At 39.3% G+C, this 26,567-nt stretch overlaps 1 protein-coding gene across 3 annotated transcripts in view; it reads right to left on the bottom strand.

The window, feature by feature from the left end:
• LOC122541943 (ubiquitin carboxyl-terminal hydrolase 54) overlaps window positions 1-26,567 on the bottom strand; it is a 135,640-nt gene that overhangs the window by 67,351 nt on the left and 41,722 nt on the right. For all 3 annotated transcript variants that reach the window (XM_043679225.2, XM_043679229.2, XM_043679226.2), the window contains exons 2-3: window positions 17,665-18,677; window positions 13,163-13,255 (exon numbers count right to left, since the gene is read on the bottom strand). In XM_043679225.2, the coding sequence (XP_043535160.1) occupies window positions 13,163-13,255; window positions 17,665-17,808 (237 nt within the window). In that variant the 5' untranslated portion in view covers window positions 17,809-18,677. The remainder of the gene's footprint in view (window positions 1-13,162; window positions 13,256-17,664; window positions 18,678-26,567) is intronic.

The raw sequence follows: 26,567 nt of genomic DNA, 5'->3' as shown, positions 1-26,567 counted from the left end.
ACGTGGTGTACATGGACTTCAGTGAAGCCTCTGATAAGGTTCCAGATGGTAGGCTTTTGGAGAAAGTGCAGTGGCATGGGATGGAGGGTGATTTAGCAGTTTGGATTAGAAATTGGCTTTCTACAAGGCAGCAGCGAGGGATGATTGATGGAAAATATACAGCCTGGAGTCCGGTGTGCCAGAAGGATCTGTTTTGGGACCACTGCTGTTTGTCATTTTTATAAATGACACGGATGCAGGCATAGGTGGATGGGTTAGTAAGTTTGCAGATGACACTAAAGTAGGTGGTGTGGTGGACAGTGTGGAAGAATGTTGCAGCTTACAGGGGGACTTGGATAAACTGCAAAATTGGGCTGAGGGGTGGCAAAAGGAGTTCAATGCAGATAAATGTGAGGTGATGCACTTTGGGAAGAATAACAGGAAGGCAGAATACTGGGTCAATGGAAAGATTCTTGGTAGTGTGGATGTGCAGAGAGATCTTGGTATCCATGTACACAGATCCGTGAAAGCTGCCACCCAGGTTGATAGTGCTGTTAAGAAGGCATACAATGTGTTAGGTTTTACTGGTAGAGGGATTGAGTTCCTAAGCCATGATGTCAAGCTGCAACTGTACAGAACGCTAGTGCAGCCTCACTTGGAATATTGTGTACAGTTCTGGTCGCTCCAGAAGGATGTGGAAGCATTAGAAAAAGGTAAGAGGAGATTTACCAGGACGTTGCCTGCTCTGGAGCAAAGGTCTTATGAGGAAAGGCTGAGGGACCTGGGTCTGTTCTCATTGGAGAGAAAGCGGCTGAGGGAATTTAATAGAGACATACAAGATGATCAGAGGATTATATAGGATGGACAGTGAGAGTCGATTTCCTGGGATAATGACGTCGGCTTGTACGAGGGGACAAAGCTGCAAATTGAATGGTGATAGATTTAAGAGATGTCAGAGGCAGGTTCTTTACTCAGAGAGTGGCAAGGGCATGGAATGCCCTGCCTGCCAATGTAGTGAACTCAGCCACATTAGGGGTATTTAAAAAGTCTTTGGATAAGCAGATGGATGATGATGGGATAGTGTAGGGGAATGGGCTTAGATTAGCTCACAGGTCGGTGCAATATCGAGGGCCGAAGGGGCTGTTCTGCGCGATATTGTTCTATGTTCTATTTATACTTACCTGTTAACACTCTTATTTACCTGAAATTACCTTGCCATTATCTCTCTGCCTATATATTCTGTGCCTGTGCGCTTCCATCCACTTTGCTTGATGAAGGAGCATTGCTCTAAAAGCTCAAATAAACCTGTTGGACGGTAACCTGCTGTCATGAGATTTGTGACTTTGTCCAACCCAGTCCAACACTAGCACCTCCACATCACAGTTCAGGTGTCATTGGAGAGGAGTTCAAAAAATAGAGGCAGAAACTGAAGGTCAGTAAGCATTTCAAGACAAAGAGTAGACTCCATGTTAGAATAGCTGACTTTTAGTTGCATTGCAGGGAAGGCAATTCAACTTTTCAAGGTCTGTGGGGAGGATACAATGAGTAAATCCCAAGAACACCGAACAAACTGCAATATGTCAGGTTAGGATGGTGCGTGGCTTGGAGGGGAATTTGCAAGTTATGGACTCCCCACATATCTGATGCCCTTGTCCCTTTAGATGGTAGCAATTGTGGTTGTGGAAGGTGCTGTTCCTGTAGTGCAGCTTCGGGATATTAACGGCAGTGTGCTCTGAGGGTCAGTGCTGGATACAGTGAATTTGGATATGTTATCAATCAAGCAGGCGACATTGTCCAGGATGGACATTGTCAACTTCAAACATTGTGGGGGGTTGCACTCATCCAGGGAAGTGAGATATATTCCACCACACTCCTGACTTGTACCTTAAAGATAGTTGACAGGCTTTAGGGAGTCAGGAGTTACTCGCTGCAGGATTCGTAGCCTCTGGCCTCTCCTTGCAACCACAGCATTTGTATGGCTGGTCCAGTTCAGCTTCTGATCAATGGTAACCCCTCCATCATGGTAGCATCGGAAACTTTGGCAATGGTAGTGCCATTGAACATCTAGTCCGACAGTTAGATTGTGTCATTGGAAATGGCCATTGTCTGACACTTGCATGGCATGAATGTTACTTGGCATTTGTCAATCCTGTCCTGGATATTTTGTTGCTTTTCGACATGGACTATTTCAGAGGAATCACAAGAGGAGTTGGAAATTATGCAATCAGCAGCAAACATTTTGACAATGTGATGAGGGAAGGTCAAACATAGAACACAGAACAGCAGGACACAGGAACAGGCCCTTTGGCCTATCAAGTCTGTGCTGACTACGATGCCATTCTAACCTAATCCCATCTGCATGCACATCGTCTACGTCCCTCAATTCCCTGCCTGCTCATGTATCTATCTAAATACCTCTTAAACTTATTATTGATGAAGGAGCTGAAGGTGTTGGGCCAAGGACAATATTCTGAACAACTCCTGCAGACAGACAGGCTGAAGCTGAGATGACTGAACTCCAACATCGGTCTTTGTGCGCGAATCATCTTCAATTGGCAGAGAGTTATCTCTGATTCCTATTGATTCTAGATTTATGAAAGATCCCCATCAAAAATGCGGCCTTCACAGTAATGTCATTCATCTCATTTCTGGAATTCTGTTTCAAATCTAGGGGAATTGTGGAATCACAAAAAGAAGGCGATCAGCTAGAACAGAAGCAGTTGTTGAGGCAGGCCATGATTGAAGGGCTCAAGATTGAGTTTCACGGTCAGATCAGCAAAAGTGGAGAACAGTAATTCCTTGTGAAGTTTAGTGAGATTTGATGACTCAACATTTCTTTAATGTTTCAGGAAGTTACTGAGACATCAGTGAGATCTGTCTTGATTGCATTTGCCACTTTGTGTTTTGTGGGTGTTTGATCACAGTATGTTATCCATCAGTACCATGTTAATTCTGGGTTGCAGAAATAAGTTGTACATTTATTGTGGCCTGTTTTACCTTGCTAAGTACAAGGTTAGGTCAAAACTGTGGAATTTTGTGGCTTTATTCTCTTACTGAGTCTCCTGGATCTCACCTTCTGCCTATTTTAAAAATAAGGATTACTAGTCTCGAACTAGATCATAAAATAATTTGGTGATTTTGTCCATGATCATAACATACATTTGGCAATCTGGTCTGAGACCACAGCACAAAGGTGGTGGTCTCACACAAGATCATTATACTGATGTGTTGACATTCCTCAGGCTGCTGCCTCTGAGACAACAATCCCCTCCAATCACAACCTAATTTACTTGTTACTCTTTTGATAAACAGCTAATGCGGTGCTCTCTCTGGAAGTAGTCCAAGAAAGTAGTCCCTTCCTCAGACATGCACAGCCTCCAGGAGAAGTCACCATTCTCATTACCCTGACAGAAAGAAAGTTTGGCAGTTTTGGTATGATCTGTGGAGACAGAATTACATTTCACAGTTTGAGTCCACTGTAACTCTTCTTTGCACCATGGTCAGTGTTCTCAATTTATTTAGTCTGCCAAATGAGCAGTGACAAAAAAATGCGAGAGATAAATGGTGGGACAAGTTGTATATCAAGTTTGAGAGATTAAATTGGTGAGCTAGAAAGCAGAGTTTAGAAATCAGTGGCCATCACAATGGCAGTCTGCTTCCAATTTTATCAAAACAGAGAGAAAACACCAGAAAACCCAGTAAATCTTGGAAGTGCATGGCTCAATTAGCATCAAGAAAAATATGCTGATAAACTACGCCCATAAGATGTCACAATTTACAGATCCTGATCAGACTGCTGTTAAGCACAGTCATAAGAGCTTTACAGCACAAAAAAAAGGCCCTTTAACCTATCATGTCTGCACTAATCATCAAGCACCCATCTACTGTGTGCCATTTTCCAACACTTGGCCTGAAACCTTGTATGTTACACTGCTTCTCACCTAAATACTTTTTAATGTTGTCAGGGTTCCTGCCTCTATCACCCTTTCACGTAGTGGGTTTCATATACCCACCACCCCGTAGATGAAAAAAACCCTTTAAAATATTCAAGGATTCTGTTTCCACCAACTTTTCAGCAAGAGAATTCCAAAGGCTCTCAACCTTCAGAGGTTTGTTCGCGTCATCTTTTTTAAACAGGTGATCATGATTTTTAAATAATGACCCCTCGTTCTAGATTCTCTCACAAGAGGAAACATCCTCAGCACATATACCCTGCCAAGATACCTCATGTTTCACTCAATTTACTTTGATTCCGTCTTGAAAGTTTCAGTGTCAGATGAGGACAGAATGGAGTCAGTTATATATCCTTCTATTGTTGAATATATGTGTCCCCCCATGCCATCATTGACAAGTGAGAGATTGAGGAAGGAGTGCAGTCACTGAGCCAACCTGACAACATTCTGCACAGTGTCCTGGTAGAGGCAAATCAGTTTATTGACCAATGCATTTATCCTCTAATTGGTGAGCACCTGTTATGAATATAGACACAAACACATGAATAAAATTAAAGGAATAAAATCTCCTTACAGGATCAACATATTCAGGAATAATAATCTCTGCTGACCAATAATAAAACAAAATCACATCAGTTAAATAAATGATGTAACATTAGTTTACACAAACTTGGAAAAGAATTGACAGTCACTTCTGTTGCCATGTATCAACTGATTATAAAAGCTATTATAACTAGTGATCTCAGATTAACTGGGACACAACGCCACAGGCGTGAAATCAATAACAACCAAGGTTACCATACCATAGTGCAGCTTCTGTCACTTGTCAAATTTAAAATTAAAATTTCTGCGACACAACTTGTACCACAACTAATTAATGAGAGACCATTTATAGCACACAGTGCTCAAGTCATTCTGCAGACAAGCTCTGATGGAAGCAATGCGAAAAAATACGAAGGGTGGGACAACTAAAATGTATCACTAAAAGCATACTATGTGTAATTTTTTAAAAAGGCTTCATTATTCTTGCAGATACACTCTAAGTTTCCATTCAGTGTCAAGAGCAACTATCCTTTGGCAGATGTTATCATCCAAAATTAGTCTTCTCATTATTTAACTACTAGTATCAACTATTCCAATATAGCAGCATCCCATAAACACACCCTTGGCAAATTCAGCAAAACAGATTTTCCTCACGCATTGTTATCTGCCTTCCACATCAGGAGAAAGGAACACTGAAAGAGACAATGGAGCAGCAGAGAGAGAACTCAAGCTTTTTGCTGCAGCACTACGAAAGAGCTGTGTCTGTCAACTTCAACAGCCAACTCCAATCCCCAAGTGAAAGCAAAGCTAAAACCCTGGGTCTGTGTGAGCCTGATTCCACCTACTCATGCTTCTTTAGTCTAATAAAAAAAACACTCTGGGAGCTCAAAGCTATTTATCCACAGCTTCTGAAGCAAACACTCTGGCAGCACTGTGGCAACATCTCTCTGCAACAGAAACAGCCAAGAATAACTCTCTCAAAGGCACACTCTCTCAAAATCACAAGACCACAAAAGAGACCATTAGGAGGGTGACTTTGTGCAAATGGGGATTTAGACCTCAAGCCGGCAGAGTAGATTGTTGCACAACATGTGCCGATCCAGTCCTTGCTGTCTGATCTCCACAGTCAGCCTCACAGCCAATCACACTGAAGGGATGCTCCAAAGACGTGTTGATATTTTGACAGGGCTTGACTTCAAATGCGACAGTGTTCAGCTACCACTGCTGTCAAGCATGGAGCTTCCACCTCTTCTCAGCAAACCTTGAACTAGTTGAGCATCCACTGACAGCCAGGCAGGAGGGAAGGTTTCACCAGGGAAGAGGCTGAGTCTTGTGCAGCACAACAGAGATTTGCTCTATAATGAAGGTGAAATTTGGCCAGGTAGAAGGGTCATGCCGAATTGACATAGGAGCAGTGTCAACTATGACTCAACACTTATTTCCTGAGCATTTTGCTGAGTAGTGAGAGCAGAGTGATAGCTCTTTCCTCATTCTGCTTCGTAGAAGACAGACATCCTCTATTACGGTTATATTGAGTTGTTCTGACATGCTGTTCATCACACTCTGGTGTTTCTGGAGTCTCATGTTCCGATTGATACTTCAGCAAATGTAAGAAATTTGAGATTACACATGGTTTTGGGGGCAAACATGTTATGAAATATCTGGGTGTCAATGGAAAGCATGTGTGGTGACTGCAATGAGCTGCATATCACAGGGTCAGCTGGTGGAGCTCAAAAGTCTTTGACACTGCTCTCTGCACTCAAGGGAGAAAGTGAGGTCTGCAGATGCTGGAGATCAGAGCTGAAAATGTGTTGCTGGAAAAGCGCAGCAGGTCAGGCAGCATCCAGGGAACAGGAGAATCGACGTTTCGGGCATAAGTCCTTCTTCAGGAATCCTGGAGAAGGGCTTATGCCCGAAACGTCGATTCTCTGCACTCAGGGTCTAACAACGTATATGGAACCTTTGAAGGAGCAGGAAATCAGGCAGTTCTTTTAACTGCCCAATCAATCACTGTTCTCAAATGTTCATGCCAGCATGAACTGATTAACATCAGTCTCCAATGAAGTATCATCTGTGACATGTGACAGAGCTCCCATTTTTCTAGTTCTGGGAGCTGCTCACATCACTATGGCGTAAAATGGGGAGGGTACTCAGTCAGATGGCTCATTTCAACAAAGATGCTTATGTCCAACCAAGAATGCCCACAACATTCTTGAACATTCTGCTGTCATGGACAACGAACAAATTGGAGATGACATGTCCACTATCACTTCAGAGATGAACATTTTGGCGAGTTGGAGGAGAGCCAAATGAAGAGCTAATTTCTACTCTCACTAGAAGGTTTTTGTTTTATTATTCAGAGGGTTGTGAATGTTTGGAATTCTCTTGTCTGCAGGGCTACGGAAACTCAATTATTGAGTTTGTTGACAGTAGGAATGGACACGTTTCTAAGCATTAAAAACAAAGGGATTTGGGGATAATGTGAGGAAAAAGGCATTGAAGTGTATGATCATTCATGATACAAAGACACAGAAAATAGGAGGAGTAAGCCATCAGCCCTTCAAGCCTGCTCTGCCATTAATTATGATCATAATTCATCATCTACTCAAATGCCTGTTCCTCCTCTTCCCATTATCTTTTGTTCCCTTTAGCCTCAAGTGGTATTTTCAAATCATGCTTCAAATCTTACAACGTTTTGACCTCAACTGCTTTCTATGGTAGTAAATTCCATAGGCTCACCACTCTCTGGATGAATAAATTTCTTCTAATCTCAGTCCAAAAAGATTCACTCCGTTTCCTTAGACTGTGACCTCTGTTTTTGGACTCCCTCATCATCGGGAACATGTATCCTGTATCTAGCCTGTCTCGTCCTGCTAGAATTTTATGGGTTTCTATGTGATCCCCCTCATTCTTCTCAACTTCAGCAAACATAATCCTAACCAATGTAACCACTTTTCATACTTCAGTCTTACCATCCCAAGAATCAGTCTGGTAAATCTTTGATGCACACCTCTGCCGCAAGAATCAGATAAGGATCCCAAAATAGCACACGATATTGGAGGTTTGGTCTCACCAAGGCCATGTATAATCGCAGCAAGATATCCCTCCTCTTGTACTTAAATCCTCTCACCATGAAGGCCAGCATACTGTTTGTCTTTACTGCTTGCTGCATCTACATACTCATCATCAGTGACTGATGTAAAAGGTCTTGTGGCACATTGATTATAAATTAAGAGAGGACATTCAGATAATCATCACCTGTCTGCTTTTGCTCGCAACTGGATAACCTCATGTTTATCCACATCATGCTGCACGTGCTATGCATTTGCCCACTCAGCTGGTCCAAATCACACTGAAGCAAGTCTGCACCTTTCTCATAGCTCATTCTCCCACCCAGCTTTGTGTCCTGCAGACTTGGAGATATTACATCCAGTTCCCTCATCTAAATAATTAATATGTATTATGAATAGCTGAGATCTGAGCATTGATCCCTTTGGCACAACGCTAGTCTCTCCCTGCCATTTGGGAAATGACCTAATTATTCTAACACTGTGTTTCCTTTTTGTCAACCAATATTCTAGTTCAATACACTACCCCCAATACACGCGTTTTAACTTTACATGCTACTCTCTTATGTGGGATATGTGGGGCTTTGTTGAAAGCCTTCCAAAGCCCAAATAAACCATATCTACTCGCTCATCCTCATTAACTTCACTAGCTACATCCAAGGATTCCCTTAGATATGTCAAACAGGATTTCCCTTTCTTAAATCAATGCTGACTCTGTCCAACCATACCACTGTTTTCCAAATGCTCAGCTATTAAATCTTTTATAATTGACTCCAGCAATTTTCCCTGGTGTCAGGCTGACTGATCTATAGTTATATTCCAATCTGTGGGAACTGTTCCAGAGTCTAAACAATCTTGGTAGATCACCACCAATGCATCAGATTCTTTGTGATGTACATTATCAGAGCCTGGGGATTTTTCTGGCTTCAATCCCATCAATCTAGCCAACATCAGTTCCCTACTAATACAGGTTTCCTTCAGATCCTCCCGCTCACTAAATCCTGTGTTCTGCAACAAATTTGTGTTAGTTATCTGCATCCTCTTTGTGAACACAGGACCCAAGGAACGTATTTAGCAGGTCAGCCATTTCTTTGTTCCCCATTATAAGTTCCACTGTTTCTAACTGCAAGAGAGCTACATTTGTCTCTATCAATTTTTTTCTCTTCACATACCTCTATAAACTTTGACAGTCTGTTTTTACGCTTCCCATGAGACTACTTCTGTATTCTATTTCCCCATTATCAAGCAATCCCTTTGTCCTCCTTTGCTGAATTTTAAATTGCGCCCACTCAAGTCTTGACAATCATATTGAATAGTTAGTAGGCATTCATCCCTATGGTTCTGCATTCCCAAGAACAAATCAATTTTCAGGAATGATGATGATATGGATATTGTGGCCTGGTAAATCACAGGATTATGACTAAAAACTTGACCGTTCAGTAAAGCAGCCTTACCGTCAGATCCCACACCATCACTGGGAGAAAATCTGAGAAATCCTACAAACGCCTTTGGAGTGAGATGTAATCAAAGATTCATCAGGTCAATACTCATCTTCCACAGTCCTCTTGACGGAGAAGGATGAAAAACTGAGGATCTGTGTGAATTACTGGGCATTCAGCATAAAAACTCAAAGATGTTTACCCACTACCTAGGATTGAGAGAAAATTATACATTCCCAAAGATGCGAAGTATTTCAGACGTCTTGATTTGGTTCTTTGTTGTAATCAGCAACCCAACGCTGAACATGATGCTGAAAAGATGGCATTCTGAACAGATACCAGAGGTCTTTCCCTTATACAAGATTGCTATTTAGGCTCTTTAATGTCCCAACCTTCATGCATGTGATAGATAAGCGTTGTGCCCTTAATTTCCAGTGCTTTCTTGTTTATCTGTGCAATATATACAGATGTAATACCACATAAATATTGTCCTCCAGGTTTAAACTTAGATTTCCCTTCATATTTACAATACACTGATGCCAGTGCAATAAAAAGTCCTTGCTTCATAATATTTGGTCCGTCAGCGTTTTCAAATTTCAGAGTCATAGAGATGTACAGCATGGAAACAGACCCTTCAGTCCAATTCATCCATGCCAACCAGATATCCCAACCCTTTCTAGTCCCACCCGCCAGCATCTGGCCCATATCCCTCCAAACCCTTCCTATTCCCATCCAGATGCCTCTTAACTGTTGCAATTGTACCAGCCTCCACCACTTCCCCGGCAGCTCATTTCCATACACGTACCACCCTCTGTGTGAAAAAGTTGCCCCGTAGGTCCCTTTTATATCTTTCCCCTCTCTCCCTAAATCTATGCCCTCTAGTTCTGGACTCCAAAATGCAAGAATTAATATTAGTATAAGTCAAAAACTTGAAAACATTGCTTTCTTTGAAAATTAGAAGTGGCTTTTGCACTTTGAGCTATAATCTATCATCTCGAATGACCAACAGATTGCACCAAATATAGAAAAATAAATCTCAAGTCTCTTCCAGCAAAGAAGAAACATGGACCCCCAAACGGAGATGGTACAATAGTAACCAAGGGGTTGATTATGGAAATGGATTTGGCATTTTTAGACAACACAAAAACAAAAATGTAAAGTAGTTGAGAAAAGAAGTTCAAGTGAATTAGGACCCATTAGTATGCAATGCCTGTTTTGTGTATCTTAACTTTGTTTCTCACATGTCTACACGTCACTATCATTTTGCAGTAACCCTTGAATAAAATCTACATCGTTTACATGTAATTGCTCAATTCTCTAATGACTTCTCTGGCCTTCACAGCATTACTGAATTGTAATTACTTTGGGACATTATGATCTTAAGCTTTGATCAGATGCAACAAAATTCAACAGTCAAATTTGTAGCAGTTTCCAAATCTACTTAATTACTTTATGGAGAGTCAAGAATTAATCTCCTGATGGGCAATGAGGCTTAACTGGTCTCATGGAATGCTTACTTAAAAGTTTCTCCCTGAAGCATTAATATTCGGCAAAGTAAAGAATGAAACCAGACAGACCACCTGGCATCAGCCTAGGCACCAGAATGATGACAATAAACTCAATTCGGCAAAATCCTCCTTACAAATTACTTTGGCTAGTGGCAAAACTAGGAGAGCTGTCTCAGACTGCCCCACTGACAGGCCAGACATAGCAAAGTGCAGTGATATACAGTTAGGGGCAAGCAGAACTGTTCTCATATATAATCGACAACCACATAGTCCAGCAGATCCCCCACTCTCCTATTACCAGCAAGTTATGGGGTCAACCTGCTTCAACGCATAGCAAAGAAGCAGCACCAAGCATACCTAAAATATAAGTGTCAACTTGGTGCAGTTACAACTCAGGAATACTTCAATGTCAAACAGCTTAAGCAGCAAGTGATACAACAGAGTAAACAGATCCACAGCCAATGGAATAGATCCAAGGTGTGCATTGTGCTACAAGCATGAATGGTGATGGGACAATTAAACAACTCACTGAAGGAGGAGGGTTCACAAAAATTTCTATGTTCATTGATGAGGAGCCCAACATATCATTTGTGTCAATTGCGAGCCAGAAAAACTGAACAGACAATCCATGCCTCCTCTAGAGGTCCACAACATCTGATGCTAGTCTTGATCCAATTCGATTCACTCCACATGATATCAAGAATTGGCTGAAAGCAGTGGATACTGCAGCGCTGTGGACTCAAAGAACACAAGCAACAGTACAGAAGACTCATGCTGCAGAACTTGCCACAACCCTAGACAAGCTCTTCAAGTGTGGCTACAACACTGGCATTCACCTGAATGTGGAGAAGTGCCCGATTTTGCATTGTACACTAAAAGCAAGACAAATTCAATTCCCGTTCATGTTAGGTAAGGAGTCGCCAACAATGCCAACTGGCTTAGCAATATGTTCACAGATGCTCAATTTGATTTCCACCAGAGCAACAATTCCTGACCTATTTACAGTTACATCAAGGGGTCCTAGCAAAACTCCAGTTAATGGGAATCAGGACGGAAACTTGTCTGTTAGTTGGAGGTGGTCAGTTACCTCAACTCCAGGACATCTCTGCAGGAGTTCCTCAGGGCAGTGTGCTTAGCCCAGTCATCTTCAGCTTCCTCATCAATGACCTTCTCTCCATCATAAGGTCAGAATCAGAGGTATTCACTGATGATTGCATAATGTTCAGCTCATTCGCGACTCTTCAGATGCTGATGCAATTCAAATTCAAATACAAATATCTATACTTGGGGTAACCAGTCACAAGTAACATTAATGTCACCCAAATGTCAGGCAATGATCACCACTGACAGGAAAGAATTGAAACATCACCCTTGACGTTCAATGGTACCCATATCTCTGGATCCCATGCTGTCAACATCCCGGGTGAAACTGAACTGGACTCATTATAAGTACAGTAGCTGAAAGAGCAGGTCAATGGCTCGGAATCCTGTAACTAGTAACACACCTTCTGACTCCTGTAAGCCTGCCCATCCATCTCCAACTCAGGGGTGTGATGGAATACTCCCCACTTAACTGAACGAGGGCAGCTCTAACAGCATTTATGAAGCTAGACACCAGCTTGTTTGTGAACGTGGTGCAAATCAATCCCTCCATCACTGATGCTCAGTGGTAGCTTGAGTACTGATACGCTGCAGAAAATCACCAAAAGTCTTAGGTAGCACCTTCCAAACCCACAATTATGCCCATTCAGAAGGATAACTGCAGCAAATACATGGAAACATCAATACTTTCAAATTCCCCTCCAAATCACTGCTATCCTCACTTGGGAATATATCACTATTCTTTCAGTGTTGCTGGATCAAATTTCTACAACTCTGTTTGTAATGGCATTGTGGGTCTACTTGCACCAAATGGACAACAGGACTTCAAGGCAGCAGCTCACCACCACCTTCTAGGCAATAAATGCTGGCCCAGCCAGTGATGCCAACATCTCATGATCAAATAGTAAAAGTAAACTGGGGATGGATAACTCCAGTAAACTGGCAACAGGCAGTGTTTAAGACAATAGCCCAGTTCCACTTCCTCCTTTCTGAAAATGAAAACTAAAGTACTTTTAAAGGATTTTTAAATTAAAAACTTTGGAAAATAAATTCCTCGGCTTATTGCCACAGACTTCAATCTCAAGTTTCAACAACACTCCAACTCAGAAACATGGGACAAAAACTCAATTATTGCTTGTCTCAGATATTCATTCAACCTTCCTAATATTTACAGACTAATTAACACAAAACTTTTCTTACTGTTTATGATTGCCTTTAAATGACTTCAACTTGAAAACAGTACAAACTGCAAGCACAGAATTCCTAACTGCTGCTTTCTTTTACATTCTTACTGTAAAATAATCGAACATTTTAGATTGGCAACCAAATCCTGCATGTTGGTTTACCCTTCAGGATTCTATTATGTTGAAATGTGCTCAGTAATATTAACTTCAAATGTTACCAAAACAACAACATTAAGTGGGGTTTAATTTCAAAGAAGTCTATGCTTTTGTCCCCTCCCAAATCATGGATGCAATGCAAAACAAATAGCAATAGTTAAGAACTTTAAATTAAGATGACCAAACAAATTCAGATTACAATAAACAACATAATATTAAAAAAAGTCCTACCTTGAGAGCACAAAAGATGCAGGAATCTCCCATACATTTGTGAGTGGTTATCTGTCTGAAACTCCTTCGAAAAATATCAAGGTGCCAAAGGACCTTTAGAGAAAGGTTTATTGAAATAAAGTTAAATTCTTCCATGATATATCAAGAAGAAGATTTTCACCACTCAAATTTAGAGAAAACATATGTAAACTGTTTCATGCCTACAAGTGTAAAGAGAAATGACTGATGGATGGCAGTTCACTTTCAAGTGAAAAAATTCTCTAAACTAGAGTCTAGTTAGGAAACAAAGCAAATTAAGATTGTTCACAGGTCAGCTGTTTCTACATTAATATATGTCAAGGGTGCAGCTGATTTTTATGAATCTGAAAGGTATTGTTAAGACTTTAAGAAAGACAGGAACCTTTAAGAACAGGAAAATGCTTTGGGTTAACAAACTCATTTCCAATTTACATACACATCCTTGCACACTTGTATAAAAATGGCATATGCATTCTTAATGTCTATACCAAGTCACAGTCACCGAGCTTTTTAGTTTTGCTAGCCACAAACAGAAAATTGAATTTACTTGCCAGTTAACTAACCCAGTTACTTGAATGAATAGGTGCAAAACATGTAGCAAAAGCAACAGCACTGACTCGTGTGAATCAGTATGAAGCATTTAGTAAGAATGAGGGAGAGAAAGGACTCCACTCAAATTTTCTATTCATTTTAGTTTGTCTATCCTATTCCCCATGCAAATGGGATTTGTACACTTCAACTGTTGAATTTCATGACAAAAATAGTTGTCACATTACTAGAAATATCATGTCTTGATTTTAACAGATTTAGCAATAATTAAATTCCTACATTTTAAGAGGTAAGCAATCCTATTCTTTAAAGTACATTTTGAACATTCCTTTGCAGTTAGTAGTACAACATCTCTTTTATATGAATTAATTTTAGACTAAAAAAGTTGTAGCATTTCACACAAATATTTAAATACCATGGCTCAAACATTTTAGAGGCTGGGTATTCTGCCTGAGACTAAGATCTGAATTTTCCAAAGCCTATCCATTAAAGTCCAAGTCATTAATTTGATGGAGGCAGGAGCATAATAATCATGTCACTCAACTTGTAATCAAGGATCTCCGGTTAATGGTCTGGAAATATACAAGGTTGAAACCCACCAATGAAGGACGATTAAAATTAAGTTCAATAAAAAATTTCAAGTTAAAAGTTATCCCATGTAATGGTGATCATGTAACTACTGCTGATTTTTTAAAAACTCATCTGGTTCACTGGTGCCCTTCACAGACGGAAATCTACCATCCTTACCTGGTCTGTCCTACACTTAACTACATTGCTGTGGATTTGGAGTCGACTCTTAACTGTCTTCTGAAATGGCTCAGCAACTCACTCAGTTTAAATACAGTTATGAACAAGCAATAAATGCTGGCATAGCCAGCAATAACTACATTCCATGAAAAGGAATCAAAAAAGCTCTGTTTGCCTGGGTGGGTGCAGTTGCTACCATACTCAAAAGCTTTCCTGATCAGCACTTCAAATATTAGCTGAAACATCAATCACTGAAGTACTCTGTCCAGGAATCACTGCAGAAACTTGCTAAGATATCGCAGGCTAACAACCCCAGTTGGCACTTGCTATTTCTCAGGAAAACCAGGGCTGTACTCACTCAGATAGACTCAAGGTCCTTTCCCAAGTCACATAACAAGAATTATATTACATTAATGCTAACCAGCAATGTGCATTTGTGTAGCACCTTTAAATTAATGTATTGAGCAGACAAGAAACAGACAGTAATCCTGAAAGCATGTGAAAATCAATGATTCACATGAAAAACAAAACCTGGAAAACAACCACTTTTGCCAAGAATGTCTGCACACTCCACTCTAAACCTCTCATCAGCATAACCCCACTTTCCCTTCACTATTTTTCTGCTCCAACTATTTACCAAACTCACCCACAGAGCAGTGACTGGAGCAACTTGAACAACCACTTGTTTTGTTGTATCCTGGAGTTTTGTGAAAGCTTCTACAGTCTCGACACAATTATTATTTTCATCCAACATTAACAACTCATCATTCATAATTTAACACCAGTTAAATCCCCTGAACCTCCTTTGTTCTCAGGAACAAAACCCTGTTTTTTTTTCCACAAGTTGCCAGTCGTATCACCCCACAGGCCAGCAATATAACTGCCACTTTTTAAATTAGACCGTTAAGCCACATGTCTTGTCCTTCATTTATATGTTTCTGTTCCTCCAGCACCAGCTTTAGTTGCACTGATGTTTTCTGGAACATGACAAGCAGCTCAAAACATGTGGTTCACTAAAGCCAGTGCCATGTCAATGGCTGTCAGCTAGCAACAAACTATCTAAATTATCTGTAATGTCAAAATAGCAATATCTTGACCTTAAACACTTCAATCAATCAATTAAGCAATTTTCATAACTAAGTTATTATCTCTTCATTCCATGGCCTTCGCTGACTCACTACCTTCACTACACTCAGAAATAGCTCACTTCCTTCACTGTTAGAACCTGACATACATACACCCAAACTTTCTACAACAAGATTCTGAAGGCACTGTTACATTCTCCTTACGATCTCATTAATAGCTAAGCCACTGGCATCTGGAAAATGAGATGTACCATGCATCCCAAGCAGAAAACAAAATGGTTTGTCTTTCATTCTGCGTGTTGCGTTAGCAAAACGAATTGCAATCGAGAAAAATAAACAGCTTACTTTCTCGTTTGCAGAGTTGAAGAATTCGACATTTCAAGTATGCTACTTGGAATCTTTGCTGATCCATTGTTTTATTGGTGTACAAACACAGCCCTATGACACTTGGAGTAACTCAGCAGAGCTCTTCATCTGAGATAAAGCAGTAAACATACGCGCCATAAAAACAGAGGAGAAAAACTGGAGATTAGTCAATGGCAAAAGAACATCACCACATCCTCAATCAATTTACTTGTCCCTACTGCCTCAGATGCCAAAACAAGTCAGACTCACACCAACTCTAATTCCAAATCATTTACTATTGGAAGTAAAGCACCATAAAGCATTTCAGGAAAATTTAAGTTGAACCTTCAACAAGCTTTCAATTGAATTCATTAGAAACTCAAAATAGTAAGGCACAGAACAAAATAATAACTTCATTGGAGAAAGCTGATCTTGATTTGTTTGAAGATGCAGGCAGTTACAACAAGTGATGAAACAATCACTCTCTTCGGATATATAGTGCACAAAGAGGACATCGACCCAAGCAGGCCACTGTTTATGCTCCACTTGATCATCTTCCTATTCTTCTTCATCCAATTCTCATCAGTATTACTTTCTGTTCTCTTCTTCTTTCAAGGCTTCTCTAGTTTAGCACTAAGTGAGTCTTTAATATTCATCTCAACTATTCCCCATTCTTGCAAATGCCATGTTACCACCACTTAAAATAAATTATTTCAACTTGCCTATTTGAATTCTTGGTGACTATCTTAAATGGGATATTCCTCTTCCGTAAACATGAAAACACATTATGACTACTCTCTCAAAAATTCCCCAAATTTTGAAGATCTGTGTTAGCAACTCAGCTTCTCATTTTAACAGAAAGAGCCCCAGCCTTTTCTAGGGATGGGCAATACATGGCTGGACAGTGATGTCCATGTCCCACAAGTGAATGAAAAAAAAACAGGTCTATCCTTCCAGCTCTGGTATTATCCTTGTAAGTCTTTTTTGCACCCTTGAGGGACTGCGTACCTTATCACAATGCGGCAACCAGAACACTGCACAGTTCTCCAAGTGTGGTATATCTAAGATTCAATACACATTTTTTATTTATTCATTCAAGGATATGAGCATCATGGATAAGGCCAGTGTTTATTGCGCATCCTGAGTGGTCCTTAACTGAGCAGCTTGGTAAACCATTTCAGAAGGAAATTGAATGTCAACAGTGTTGCTAGGAGTCTGGAGTGACACATAGCAAACTAGGTGAGAGCACATTTCCTTCCTAAAGAATATCAGTGAAACTGATGGGTTTTTGCATCAACCCAGAAGTTCTAAGATAACCATTAACGATGCTAGCTTTTTATCCAATATTACTTATTAACCAAACCTAAATTACTCCGTTTCCGAAGTTGACCTTGGTATAATCTCTCTACTTTTCATACTATTCCACTGAAAATAAACTTTAATGCTTTATCTTGATTTTGCCATGGAGTTGTGCACCCATGTGCAACTGTGTGATCAATGTATTTATATATCCAGATCCTGCTGTTCCTTTATTCCACAAATTTTATGTTATCAATACATAAGATGCTCAGTTTTCTTTGCAAAACATTGTTACTCACACACATCTACATTGAAATGCATACAACGTATTAGTTATATGCTCAATCAAGCGTATTAACACATTCTTGTTAAAATTAAAACAAGACAGTTAAAATTGTAATTCAGCTGTATATATATATATCCTACATAAATAACCATGCATTGACCAGAACTACTCACCTGCAATGCACTGTTGAGAAAGCAGCTATTTTGCCCAGGCGCATTCATCAGTCCCTTACTTGCTGCAATAGAGGTTGTGCTCCGTGGCAAGAACATATCCTGAAGGTTATTGTTTGGTGTGAAATAGCCCTTCCTCCAGGACATCTTGGCTGACGTCTTTTAGAATTTGATATTAAATGTTCTATAATAGAATTGCCTTTTTTTTCAACACTTAACCAAAAGAAAAAAAAACTCATATTGAATCACAAAAGAGAAGCTTAATGTTGATTAGGCAGTCCCTCAAATTGCCATTAAAAATCACAGTAGGGAGCAGACATTCACTAGTCACTATTTGTAGTTCCATGATGAAACTATAGATCAAAAGTAGATTCCAAGCCAATGTTTTCTTTTGTACAGCACAAGTTTTAAAACAGTCTCTCACATAGCTTCATTCTGTTTTTGAGTAACTTGTCCCAAATCTCTGTGCAGCATGGTGCAAGGAGTTGCTTAAATTCTGAATTCAACCACAGTATCGTGAACTCGCAGAACTGGAATTCAGCTTTCACAATGTCAGAGTGAAATTTCTTCACTCACACTCTTAAGTGGATATTTCCATCACTTGGCGAAAATTAAAAATCCAAAGAGAGTCATAGTTGTAAAGAACTCGGCTTTCAGTACAATTCTTCAAATACTGTAAACACAGCACCACACAAAGATCTTTTAAAAACACAAACAAGCCAGCTTCTGCCAGAACACTTGGAAGCGTTGCGTCATGTACTCATTTGTTCAGTGTTCTGCCAAGCATTCTGGCTCGCCTATGATTAAGCTTCCTTGATAAGATAGCTATAAACTCATTGTTTTGAACCTGTAGCCACAATCTCCACGGTACATCTTAATCCTTTTCAAGATCATTAATCAACTGTTTGAAGGTTTATATGGGCTATGTCAGCGTACTCTGACCAGATTCGCTTCCCCAGTGGAATCTGCTCATCTGCTAAACTGCTTGGATCAGCTGCTATTCATTTGACAAAGGTCTGTAAACAGAAAGAAAAAACACATTAGATTGTTTCCCATTGGTTACTTGTATAGCTCAGTGGTGGTAAAATTTGATTTATTTAATTTCAGCAATTTGTACAGATTCTGGGTACAATGTCTGAAATGTATTCTCACACTGCATACATCCATTAGCATTATGCTGCAGCTTCCATGAAGCATGTCATCCTAAAACAAAACAAAATCAATTTTTACAAAACCTAACTCAATGTTTTCAAAAAACAGCAATTCATTTATCCAATGAAAGTAAAATTGCTCACACTTTCTTAAAGCATGTCAGCCTCTACTGCAAACAATTGACGCTTTAAATATAATGACTCAAACACCAGCGACAGACAGCAAGTCACACCATAATGAGGTCATCAGTAATAATATTTGACTACACCAGTTGTACTGTGAATACGCGCCCAAAGCACTCCACATACTTAGCAACACCAGATAAAATTTGCAGAAGAAACAGGGCTGCATTTAAATATCAAGGTAAAACATCCCTGTCAACTTAAACCTTTGTGAGCATTGATGGCATACAGAATCAATTACCAGGAGCCAGAACCTAGTAAAGGGAGACAACTAAACATGTATTGTCATTATCTCCATACTGCAGTAACTGCGTCATTTTCACACATATGTTTGCTCAGCTTCCTTACACTGTTACTTCAGTAACTTCTCTCAGCCATTTGTACCCACATTTCTGAACTAAAAACAAGATGAAACTGAATAATGTTTTGAATTTTTAAAAACATTTCTTGGACAAAAAATGTCTGACATGCTCATTCTAAGTAGTCTGCTCCAGAGAAGTTTTGTCTTTGCTTAATTCAAATTTATAGATAGAGTCAGCATAGCAATGTCAATAACATTGTGAAAGGAGAATTTAGTGTTCATAAACTGACTTCATACAATATGAAAGAAGCAACAAGGAATTAAGATCAGACTGTACTTTGTATTTTATTTTCCACTGATGTTGGCAACAAAAACACCTTGGATTACTGTTATGAGAATTGTATAACACATTCAGCCTTCAAGCTGAAAATGCTACCACTGATAATGTAATTGAATCTAAATTGAAAATAATTCTCTAGTGTTCTTTTTCCGCCAGATTATGTACCACAGATTCCAGCAGATTAATGAGAACTTTACTTAATCTGCCCTCCATTTTTCACCAATTTAAACATAATAATTTTATAATAAATATTTTCACTATGTACCCATTTTTGTAATAATGGTAACAGACCATCAGTACAACCATGTCTCATTTTGATCCTGCATATCTAACAGACAGTTCCACATTGTTCCATCTCTTAACTGCAATACCTGAAAATAGCTATCTACTTTGCTATCCTCATGTGATCTCAGTAGCTGGAATGAGTCTTTTTAAACCAGATTTAGTAGATTTAAAACTGTTTGTTTTAATGGTTTTTACATACACGAAAGCAATTAATTGGCAGAACATGAATTACCAAACAGGATGCAACTTCCCAAAAACATTGGTCAGCAAGGAGAAGGTTTAGTTTCACGGACAAGAGTTATAAAGTGACTTTGCCTTTGTTTACACGTTAGATTTTAAAACTGAACATATTTCAACTTTGCTGCATACCTTCAACCAGATTGTTTAGGAAGAACATTGACACAGGAAGAGGCCAGGCTGACCTGTACATCAACTCAATTTACTTTTACTTGCCTTTTGTCCAAATTCCTTGACAATGTTACCAAACAAAAATCAAAAAATTCCGTCCTAATTGACTGGCAGAAGGATTAGAGGGGGAAATGAAAAAGTATTTTTCTCCAGTGAATAGTCAATGTCTGAAATCTGTTGCCCAGTTTTGTAATTGAGATAGAACCTGTGAACCTATTTAAAAGCTACCTGAAGCAATGTAACCTGCAAGTCAACAGTGCTGGCAAGTGGGATTAGAATGGGCAACTCATTTATTTCAGCTGGTGCAGACATGATGGGCAGAATGTCTACGTTTTATAAAATAACTTTTCCATGGTTAAACATTTCAATGAACCCAAAACAAACAGCTTTCTTTGAGGGGGGGAGGCAAATTACTGCAGATGCCGTAATCTGTATTGAAAACAAAAAAAATGCTAGAAGCTACAGCAGGTCAGGCAGCATCAGAGCTGATGAAGAATGAGCTAGACTCGAAATGTTAGCATGCTCTCTCTCTCCACGTATGTTGACTGACCCACTGTGATTTCCAGCATTTTTTGTTTTCAGCTTTCTTTCAGGAATGGGACAGGTGACAAAAACAGTTACAAATTTCCAGCACCATTTGCATTAAGAGGAGAGTCTTTATTTTGTATCTCAAATGGCTCAGTTACTTTAAGATATTGCCCTTCCGAGTTCTGGATATCCAAACAAGAAGCAATAGTTTTTCAATATCTATTCCTAGCAAATGTACACATTTTAAAAACCGTGAGCAGATCAAAGGTCAGCCATCCACATTCAAGGAAATAGATGTCAAGTTTGTGTAACCTACTCTAACAAATGGATCCTTTACGCCTCAACATGATTCTGATCAATCAATGGAATATACACTAACATTGCAGACTCTTGGTGCCCAGTCAGTGACCCAACTGGCCTCTGATGAAACCTCTAACAGCTGACATGTCCTGGTCCTCATGGGCTATATCCTAGGACTTTAGAAGAAGTAGCAATAAAGTTAGTAGATATACTGGTAGCAATTTTTTAAGAATTCAGATTCAGCAAATATCTCAGAGGATTTGAAAAAGACCAACATAACAACCTTTTCAAAAAGGAAAGGAGATAAGAACTGGTTAGGCAAGTTGGCTCAACATCTGTCATTGAGAAAATGTAAGAGTCTGTTATAAAGGATATATAGCCGAGCATTTACACATAGATAATATAATCAAACAGAATCTGTACGGCTTCATAGATTGGAAATAATGCCGGAGAAATTTTTATGGTTCTTTGAGGAAGGGGAGCCAGAAATGCAGCAAATTTGGATTTTGAAAAGGTTATCAATAAGATACCACTCATGATGTTGGGAATAGCATATTAGTGCAGATACAACATTGGCTAACTGTTACAAGACAATGTGTTGGGATAGCATTTTCAATATAGCAACCTGCAATGAGCGTGGCGCTATAGAAATCAGTGCTGGGGCCACAATTATTGGCGATATATATTAATGACTTGGATGACTAATGTTGATGTACTCTTGCCAAGCTACAGATGGTAAGGTGAGTAAGTGAGGAAGACAGAAAGAGTTTACACATGTACAAAGACAATTGGGTGAATGGCAAAAACTTGCCGATTGAATATTATGGGGGAAACGTGAGGCTGTGCACTCTGGAAGAATAGAAGAGCTGAATATTATATCTGCAAAGACTGCAAAAAGCTACAGATGAGGACTTTGGGATCCTTGTGCATAACCACAAGCAAGCAGCAAAGTTTAGTAGATAATAGGGATGGCAAATGGACTGTTGGTCTTTTTCGAAGGGAATGGAATATAAAATCCGAGAGATCCTGCTAAAACTATACACTGTGCTAATCATACCACACCTGGAATACTGTGAACAATTTAGATTCCCTTACATAAGAAAAAATGTACTGGCATTTCACAGAAACTACAGAATTATAAGGATCTCCAATTTACAAACATTCAACTTCTACACGTTCGTACTTTTGAAACCCATTCAGAAACATAATTTTAAAGATCCATATATGAACAATTTCTGCACTTACGAATGGCTACTTTACATTGTCCTACATTGTATTCAGACTTGCATACAAATTGACTTGTAAACTGAATCATTCACAACCCAATGACTGCCTGCACATTATTTCATTTGTAACACTTCAATTCTTTTTAAACGTTTCCAAGTTGTTCCTTGGCCGTTATTTCCAAAATTAAGAAAGTGTGGAGAAAGCACTTGTGGAAAATTTCATTTCAACAACAGGGAAGTAGATTGAGCCAACAGCTGGAGATTTACCAATTTTGCATGCATACCACCCAACACTCTGCCACTATTATCAACATCACTGGCAAAGGCAGCACTTATTGCTCCCTTGAGAAAGTGCCTGAGTTTTTTTAATGAGCTACTGCAGCTTGTGTGGCAAAGGTGCTTCAAATATAGTGAAAGCACAATGCCCTTTGATTCCAGGAAGGTCAACACAAAAAGAACAAGCAGTTCTTGGCTCTCTTTGGCTGAAGCTCAAGAATACACTTTTGTTTCAAGCACAGAACCATTAACCATGATTTTCTGTTAAATAAAATCCTCCATTTTACTCTTCACAATTTGTAGCCATCACACACATTTAGTCTTATATCTTAACTCTTCTGGCTCTCCAGATGTTTAAAATGTGCCTTCACAATATGGGTTGAAGCTGCCTGTGTAATTGTGTTTTGCATTCTTATTGACTATTCAAGCACCCTAACTTTTCCATCCCATCATCAAACAACATGCTTGTCTTCACAACTACTGAGCAAATTATTTTCAAAACAATGAAGGATAAGGAGACATTTCAGGAAGAATCCATTTTTTCCTCTGAGCAACAATATCATAAAGATCAACTAATATATATTGGAGGGATACCAGACTAGTATTATAAATAAAAATTCAAAACCGTGACAGTTACCAAAGAGCCTAAATCCACCAATTTACAAATAATTTTTAAATATTAGAAATAGAATTGACTTGCAAAATTATAAAACTTGTACAGTTAAAAAAAACATTATTTGAAAACCCAGCAAGTACAATATCACGTACAATTACAATGAAATTAGTCTGCAACCCAAAACTCTTTGCAACTCCAACAGCAAATTACACAAATCCACAAATTCAAAAGAAATAGTTTCAATATTTATGTTAAATGCAGCATGTGGAAGTGAATATTTATACTTTCTAGCTTCCAGGTCAAGTGGTTTTGCTGAATTCTTCAAAGAGCTGGCACGGACAGGACAGACTAAGCAGTTTCTTTCTTTGCTGTTATCAGTCTAATGGCTGAACTAAGATAATAAGGTTAAAAATCACATAAGATAATAAGAGTACTAAAGTTTCAGAAATTATAGAACGTAAAACTTAAATGCAAATTAATGCTTTTGCAGAGTGCAGTCAGCAAGCAGTATTTACTGCTTAAGTTAAAATTCTCAGGTCACAATTCAATACTTAAGTACAGAAAACCCTGTAGATCTCCCTCCTCACTGTTCTCTAAAGACTGGCTAAAGTTTTAATATTAGTTATAAGCCAGTCCCCTATCATTACATCATAAACAATAGTGAACTAAAGCAAGTCCTATCTGAACATTCTGAACCTAAGAACAAGGAGCAGGAGTTGGCTGTCTGGCCCTTCGAACCTGCTCCATTCAATAAGATCATGGCTGATCATTTCATGGCCTCAGCTCCTCTTACACACCCACTCTATATCCCTTAATTCCGTCATTGTTCAAAAAATTATTTACTTTAGCTTTAAAAACATTTACTGAAGTAGTGTCAACCACTTCACTGGGCAGGGAATTCCGTAGATACACATCCCACTGGGTGAAGAAGTTCCTTCTCAGTTCAGTCCTAAAGCTGCTTCCCCCTAATTTTGAGGCTGTCCCCTCCTGTCCTACTTTTACCCGCCAGTCGAAACATCATTTCTACATCTATCTTAGCGATTCCCTTCATAATTTTATATGTTTCTATAAGACCCCTCCTCATCCTTCTAAATTCCAGTGAATATAATCCCAGTCTACTCAATCTCTCCTCATAAACCAACCCCCTCAACTCCAGAATCAACCTCGTCAACCTCCCCTGCAGCCCCTCGAGTGCCAGTACATCCTTTCTCAAGTAAGGAGACCAAAACTGCATGCAGTACTTCAAGTGTGACCTCACCAGCACCCTGTACAACTACAACATAACCTCCATGTTTTTAAACTCAATCCCTTTAGCAATAAAGGACAAAATTCCATTTGCCTGAATTACCTGTTGTACTTGTAGACCAACCTTCTGTGATTCATGCACAAGGACACCCAGGTCCCTCTGCATAGCAGCATGTTACAACTTTTTACCATTCGAGTAGTAGTCCTTTTTGCTGCTATTCCTGTCAAAATATAGGACTTCACATTTATTAACATTGTATTCCATCTGCCAGACCTTTGCCCACTCATTTAAAGTATCTATGTTACTCTGCAAAATTTCACAGTCTTCTGCACACTTTGCTCAACCACTCATCTTAATGTCATCTCCAAACTTTGACACACTCCACATGGTCCCCAACTCCAAAGCATCTATGTAAGTTGAACTTTCTGTACTAATCTTTCAGATGATATCATGGCACTTGCAATAGAATCAATCTCTAGACGTGGTAGCTTAGACTAACTTACATTACCATACACAGAAAACAGAAGTAGGAGCAAGCCACCCTGCTGCTCAAGCCTGCTCCACTATTCTGTAAGATTGTGGCTGAACATCAAACTCAGTACCCTGGCCCCGCTTTCTGCACATACCCTTTGATCTCAAAAATTTATATAGTACAATCATAGTAAGATAACTTTTTTCCTGTATTCTCACATTGAAGATTAACATACTATGTGTCTTCTTCACTGCTAGCTACAATTGCATGCTTATTTTCAGTGACTGGTGCCCAGGACATCCCAGTCTTGACACAACTTTTGTTTCCCAATCTATCGTCATTTAGATAATAAATCGCCTCACTGTTTTTGCCAAAGTGGACAACTCATACCTATCCACATTTTACTTCATTTACCATGCTTTTGCCTAATCACTTAACTTCTCCAAATCACAATTAAGCATGTTTGCAACTTCCTCACATAGTCATCTCCCACCCAGCTTTGAATTGTCTGACAAGTTGGAGATATTAGGTTTAATTCCCTCATCTAAATCATTAATATTTCTTGTGAATAGCTAGAGTCATAGAGATGTACAGTCCAAACACTGATCCTTACAGTACCCCACCTGACACTTGTTGCCACTCAGAAAAAGACCCATTTATTCCTACTCTTTGTTTCCTGTCTGCTAACTAGTTCTTTACGCATGTCTATATACAACTCTCCTTCCCATGCTCTTTAATTTTACATGGTAATTTCTTGTGGGACTTTATTAAGTCTGAAAGTCCAAGTAAACAACACTCACTTGCTCTCCCTCATGAACTCTACTCGTTACATTCTTGCAAAATCCAACACATTTGTCAAGCAAGATTTCCCTCTTGTAAATCCATACTGACTATGTCCGGTCCCGTCAACATTTTCCAAGTGCTCTGCTATTCAACCTTTTATATGGAGTCTGTCATTTCCCTACTGCCAAAGTCAGGTTAACGAGTCTATATTTCCTTGTTGTCTCTCCACATTCCTTTTTAAATCATGGGTTTACCTTAGCTATTCTCCAATCTATAGCAACAGTTCCACAGTCAGTAGAATCTTGACAGGTGATCACCAATGCATATACTATTTCTTAGGTCATTTCCTTAAGTACTCTGGGATATAGGTAATCACGCACTGGGAATTTATCAGCCTTTAGTGCCAATTTCCCCAATACCATTTTCCTACAAATACTGACCTGGTGGTCCCCAATATTCTTAAGCCATGATTGTGTGTCCTCCTTTGAGGAAGACATTACCAAAATGTATAGTTGATTAGTCTGCCATCTTTGTTTCCCATTATATTTTCCCCTGTTTCTGACTGTAAGGGACCTACTTATTTTCCGCCTACTTTTCTTCTTCAACTGTAGGCATCTTTTGCCATTAGTTTCTACGTTCCCCGCAAACTGATTCTCACACTCTACTTTCCCCCTCTTAAACCCTTTGTTGCCCTTTGCTGAAATTTATACTGCTCCTAATCCTCAGGCCAGCTGCTTTTTTTGTGGCCAACTTGTGTGCCCCCTTCTTGGATCTAATACCATCCTTAATTT

Source organism: Chiloscyllium plagiosum, unplaced genomic scaffold (genome assembly GCF_037043375.1).
Source record: "Chiloscyllium plagiosum isolate Xiang-an unplaced genomic scaffold, Cpla_swu_hap1 HiC_scaffold_43, whole genome shotgun sequence".
Lineage (NCBI taxonomy): Eukaryota > Metazoa > Chordata > Chondrichthyes > Orectolobiformes > Hemiscylliidae > Chiloscyllium > Chiloscyllium plagiosum.
The sequence above is the reverse complement of the archived record's forward strand: the minus strand, read 5'-3'. Positions and strand labels throughout refer to the sequence as shown.